Here is a 6,158-nt window from a genome sequence, read left to right as displayed (position 1 = left end):
TGAAACAGAAAAGGAAACTCAAATCATTGTTAAAATTTTGTTTGTCCCTTTTTGACACTAAGAATGAAACACGCTTTGTATTTTAATTTTAATTTCAGTATTTTAAAACAAAAATCAAATGTCCACTCAATTCTTGTTTTTTAATACCCGTTTCTAAAATAAAAATCCAATGACCAAAAGATACACTGATCCCTTATGTTATTTAGGTGACAGTGGCACAGAAGTAATAAAACATCCAAATTGAGAAGAATTTATCTTTATTTGAAATGCAGCTGATATAACCATTTTTTAGATGAACATTCACAGTTTTTTAAATCTGTGACAGCATTAAGTTAAAACAGCACTTATTTTTCCTTTTAACAGAGGAGCCTATAAGATTTCTCAGACAAAATATCTTTTATTCAGCATTAGTCAAGCCCCTTTCCTGTCCTTTTCTCTGTTTAGTAAAGAACAGCCTTCAATCTCTCAAATTTTCTTTAGAAGAGGAAAAACAAGTTTGCAGAAACTTGTTTCTTCCATCTGCAATTAAGTTTTTGCTTCTTGGTGATTCAGAAGCTTTGCGCTTCCACAAACAGGTGTGGGGAGCTTTGATGCATTGTGATTCAGTGCTTTCCTTGAACAATGCCTGATGTTTGGAGGATTGTCTCTCTCTCTGACGTGGTGAAAGGATGAAGTGAAAATTAGAATATTGCTTCCCAGAAAAGCACGATTTGAAATGTTGTTTGCTTAATGCTCTAAGCTGATGCTATCATAGTTTTTTAAGCTTAATATTTTAATTTATTTTATGATGGCAAAATCAGTTGAGTCTYATTAAACCTCAGGGGGGAGGGGTTAGGAGAACAAATATTTCTAATGTGTGGACAGCACATAAAAATGTATGTGAAAACCTGAAAGTGTTTTGGATGTTGATGTTGCAGAGTGAATGTAGAGAATGTTATTTATCTGGAGTGCATCTCTGAAATGCTGCCCATCCTCCAGTCAAATTGAGAACAGAGAGCGTTTTTCCTTTAGAACAGAACAGGTTCATTTCAGTGCATCCTGCATGTTGAACAAATAAATTGTTGTACAAAATCTAAAATCGCTGAAGATAGACCTCTGCAATAATAACTTTAGCATTTGTTTTTATATTTTAAGCCTTGGATTTGCTGCAAAAAATCTCCTTTTTGTTGAGGAATGGAATAGCTGTAAAAGTCATTGTCTGGAATAATAAAATGTAAAGATGACCCCAGTTATAAACTTTAATTTGATTAGAATCTGTGCAAGAAGTTGTTTACTTTTTATCATAAACTGTAACCAGAGTTTAGATGGTTTAGCATGCTTGGACTCAACTTCACAATAGTTTATATCCTTCAAAAATGAAGCTAATCTCTGAAAGCACTGCCTGCAGTTGTTTTGCTGTTGTTCATTTACAGCAGTGTCTTAAAGTTACCTGTTAAATATTTATAGTAGAATATTTGGTTTTCATTCAGGATCAGATTAATGGAAAAAAAATCCCTTCTGCKCTGCTTTAATAATAATAAATTTTCCTTTAAAATAAATAAAACTAAAAGTATAATTTTCCTGTTGCGAGAACATAAACTACACATTGCCAAAAAGGAAAATAAAAACCTATTTTATGTGTAAGCATGAAAATGAAAAATTATATGAACTAATTCTGCACAGTTGTATGTATTTCTCTAAGAGAACATGAAATAAAAATGGATCTGTGTTACTGTTACATTTTATTTATCTATTTCAACTGTGTTTGTGTACTCAGCCATGGGTTGATTAGAATAAAACAAAAAAAGATTAAATTCAATAATGCAATAATTTGTCCCAATTTACGATTATTTTCATGTTTTGGATGGGATATTTTATTAATTAAAAGGAAAAAAAATCATAAAAAGGGAAAAAAATAAATGAAAGAAATTCAAAATGAATCCACGTTCTACATTTAATTTTTCACATTAATTGAATGCAAGCAAGAAAGTGATGTGAAGGCAGGGCACACATTTCATGTGCACCTTTCTTTGAAAGTTTCTGTTTGTGGACTACATTTACTTTGTTCGCAGCCTCCGGACGCCATCTCTGAGAATCGTCTGCTTCTGGTCTCGACTGAGGCTGCAGACAGTCAGAATCTCTGTACTCCCACTCTTCTTCACTGGCTGTTGTTTCCATTGTAAGACTTACAAAAAAAGTCTCTGTTTTCCATAAAGGCACTGTCTGTGAGCAGTAACGTTTAGCTGTTAGTCATTGATCTTCTCAGTAATCAACTTTGGACATTCAAATTTAGAGTTACTGACACAAGACATTATATAGACTCTCAACCTATACTGTAAATGTACAGTATTTACTGATGAAACTAGCATTTATTTGGAAAATGCATATTCCTTATTATCTTGAATAGTAAGAGCTTGTGTGATGTGATGTACTCTCAGCTGCCACCACACTAAAGTTTACATTTTTTGTAAAACAGATTGAGTTGCAGCCTTTTTTCAGCTTTGACGTGAGCAATTTTGAGTTTGCTAATGTCTTTTAGCTTTGGTGGCAAGCTTTAATTTGTTTTTACCTTCAGAAAGACAGCCGATGGTAATTAGCTGTTGAGATAACTCTGATGTGTTTATGTTGATGCATAGTGCACAAAGTCAATTAATACGTTATTTTACAACGCATAAAATGAAGAGAAATGAGTCTAAAAGGTAATCAGTTGTAAATTTACATACAGTGACTTCTTATAGGAGGCTAATAGATTAGTTTAGCAATATTTTGCTAACAGATAGGGTCAACTCCACCAGTTAATGCCAATTTGTGAACAAAAACCTCACAAAGTTTGGTATATGCTCAAATTATAGCTTACTATCTGCCAAACTGACTGAGTTTCAGCAGTTTTTTTGTGTGTGTTAGACAAAGTCAGTTACTTGTGGTGGCCATCTTGAATCATGCTGACTTCAAAGGTTGATCAGTTGTATGTCAGGTCAATCCAAATTTTCAATGAGTTTCATAAAAATCTGTTGTTTTTTCTTTGGTTCACAAAAAAATGTTAACAGACACACAGACAGGCAATTAACATGATTGCCCACCTTTCATGCCAGTGGACCATAGTTAATTTAAAAACAGCTTTGTTCCTTTATCCTGTTGCAGCCAATCATTTTGTGTTATATCATCCTAATACTGGGATAGTTGTTGAGGATTTTTGGCAGCCAGGTTGTGAAAGTGGCAAAGAAACGTGTCAAAGAAAACAGAAACTTCATCAAGACAAATCTCATCATTTACACATTTTGTCTAATTGTGGAAACWTTTTATTTAATAGATACAACTTGTTACCTAAATGCCCCCTGTGGATTTGATCACATGATCATTGTAAGATGTGATGATCGCTCAGGTTCTGAGCTACAACAAAAATATTATGGGAAAAGAACTGTCCAAGGCTAACTATTTTTCAGTCCTGTAAAGGCATATTCATCACAGTTTCAGGAGGTTTGGACCCAAGAATTCATTCAGTCTATTTTAAACAAAACCAAAATGCTGATGTGGCAGCAACATTTACAAAACTCAAGGAATGGAGCAGAAAAATAAATATGGGACAGATTGGATGATAAATGAAATGCACAATGTTTGACTGGAGGAGTGTGCTGCAAAACTGACGGGATGTATGTGAGGGCTGATGGGAGGAGTGGCTGCAGCTGTGACAAGGACAGAGCATGATGGACTGACTGAGGAAGCATAGATGAACTATAAAGTTCTGGGAGAAGTGGTTGGTGGCACAGAGGAAATCAGGAACAAAAAAATGAACACAAGGGGACAAAATCAATTATTCAAAGTTTTAACCCTCCTGCTGCCCTTGGGTCAAAATGACCCATAAGGCTTGTCCTCAGGTCATTTTGACATGATTATGAGCTACAAGTATCAACTTTTTAATTTTTTCTCAAACACTTTCTTCCCCTTGTACCTAATTATGATCTCACTACCAGAAGTTACCTGTGAAGATGTGAAAGCATGCTATTCATTATTTTTCCTTGACTTTGACATTAAAATGCTAAAATCTTTACCCTCTGTATTCGTTTTCTTCTTCTTTTTTTGCCTTTGAGGCTTGCAAGTTAAAATCTTATTTTCAGCCTCCACAAATCTTTAAATAAGTAGACAAAATTTATAGTTTCAGTTCATCTTTACAGCCAAAGGAGACAAAAGGAAGTGTTGCAGCAGCTCCTGCTGTTGCTGCAGTACAGTGTTGACTCACCGCAGAATGGAGAGGAACGAGCTCCACAGCCTCGCCGAGCTCACTGCAGACAGTTCCATTATTAAAATAAGTCAATTTTATGTTGTGTTGCTCCTGTGGTAATGTGAAATAAGTTGCCCTCACATGCTCAGTTCCACTCTCCGACTGTATTCTCAGATGTGTTTAAAAAAAGGGGAAAAAAAGACTGAGAAGGAATTGATCATAAGGCCAAATTGCTCCTTATGCATGAGTTCACAGATTTACTGCATTCGTTTTGTGTTAGGAGCATCACAGAGCAACAATTTGTTTCATTGGCTAAAACAGTTCATCTGTCCAGAAAGTTTTGTACTTTACAGTGGATTTCTTTTTTATATTTAATATTTTATTTTTTAAAGTCCATAGTTACAGGTTTCTATTGTGTGTCAAAACAAATCTTTACCACATGTTTGCTTAATGTTTTATTTCTTGCAGGTTGTGCTGCGGCAGGACGCTCCCTGGTTTAGGGCACAAGCTGCCATGCCATTTGGTTGTCTCACACTTGGGGAGAAGAAGGATTACAACAGTCCCTCGGAGGTGACTGACAAATATGACCTGGGACAAGTCGTTAAATCGTGAGTACATCCGCACTTTAGTCAATTCTGACACGAAACACTGAGTTTTATGTGAAACACARCAAATGTTTGTGGTGGATTTTTTAAATTATTTTTCTACAGAGAGGAGTTTTGTGAGATATTTCGGGCGAAGGACAGGAACACCTTGAAAATGTACACGTGTAAAAAGTTCCACAAAAAGGACGGAAGGAAAGTGAGGAAAGCGGCCAAGAATGAGATAATGATCTTAAAGATGTGAGTAAAACACTCAGTCTGAAAGATTGTCCTTTTGTTGAGAAAAACATGGTGACCAGTGAGCTATGAAATCAAAAAGGAAAGCAAAATGTCCTATGATAATTTGCCCGCTGTCAGAAAGTTATAAAATCTAAATTTGATTTTATTTTGAGTCAGGTTCTGCTTTAATAAATATAAATCATAGCTGGAGATATGCAGCTGAAAATAGTTCCCATAAATGTAGCCGGTGCTGTCAGTCATTGTGGTGTTCACCTGCAGCTGTCCTGAGGCATCATGATGGCATGTGGGCTATATTTTGAGGCTTTGGTTCATTTATCCATGGTCTCATAACTGTCATAAATATCTAGTATATGTGGTTATGATCTGCATCTAATTGTTTTCTTGTAATTTAAAGGGTAAAACATCATAATATCCTTCAGCTGGTTGATGCATTTGAAACKAAGAAAGAGTACTTCATATTTTTGGAGCTGTAAGTAAAACCAACACGTCTGCAAGCACGTTTTGAAACGGGTGATGTAACTGATATTTTAATCCTAAATATCTTGTTTTTTTCAGTGCAACAGGAAGAGAGGTCTTTGACTGGATCTTGGATCAGGGTTACTACTCAGAGAGGGACACCAGCAACGTTATGAGGCAGGTGCTGGAGGCTGTGGCTTACCTGCACTCTCTGAAAATTGTCCACAGAAACCTAAAGGTGTGTTGCACTGCTGACATCTAGTGAAAAGCAAAAGCACTTCATTGTTCGAAGCAAAACTTATCAAAACACCAACTTCAAAAGAATTTAATGATAAAATCACACTTTGACATATTTTCAGTTTTAGACTCAACTTTTGAATTCTACACAGAAGCAAACTGTATAAAAACCAGACGCATTTATGACTGCTTAGTTACATATTATTGGAAATGTTTCTGATCATATGGTTATATACAGTGGTGGGCAGCACTAATCTAAAAATTAGTTCCATTAGCCCTAAAGCACTAACTCAAATATTTAGGTCCCCTAATTCTAAAGCACTAACTCAAATATTTAGGTCCCCTAATTCTAAAGCACTAACACACTGTGAAAATTTAGCAAAAGCTAATTCTGAAGCGTCCTGATGCATCTCAGTAATCCAGGT

The 6,158-nt window shown here is 35.4% G+C and overlaps 1 protein-coding gene across 1 annotated transcript in view; it reads left to right on the top strand.

The window, feature by feature from the left end:
- The window catches only part of camkva (CaM kinase-like vesicle-associated a), a gene marked incomplete at its 3' end in the record, with an annotated part of 11,489 nt that extends 5,755 nt beyond the window's left edge, over nt 1-5,734 (top strand). The window contains 4 exon segments of the mRNA XM_014006280.1: nt 4,667-4,806; nt 4,909-5,040; nt 5,435-5,509; nt 5,596-5,734. Coding sequence (XP_013861734.1) covers nt 4,712-4,806; nt 4,909-5,040; nt 5,435-5,509; nt 5,596-5,734 — 441 coding nt within the window.
- Nucleotides 5,735-6,158: the final 424 nt, after the last annotated feature.

This window comes from Austrofundulus limnaeus, unplaced genomic scaffold (genome assembly GCF_001266775.1).
Source record: "Austrofundulus limnaeus strain Quisiro unplaced genomic scaffold, Austrofundulus_limnaeus-1.0 Scaffold35, whole genome shotgun sequence".
NCBI lineage: Eukaryota > Metazoa > Chordata > Actinopteri > Cyprinodontiformes > Rivulidae > Austrofundulus > Austrofundulus limnaeus.
The sequence above is the reverse complement of the archived record's forward strand: the minus strand, read 5'-3'. Positions and strand labels throughout refer to the sequence as shown.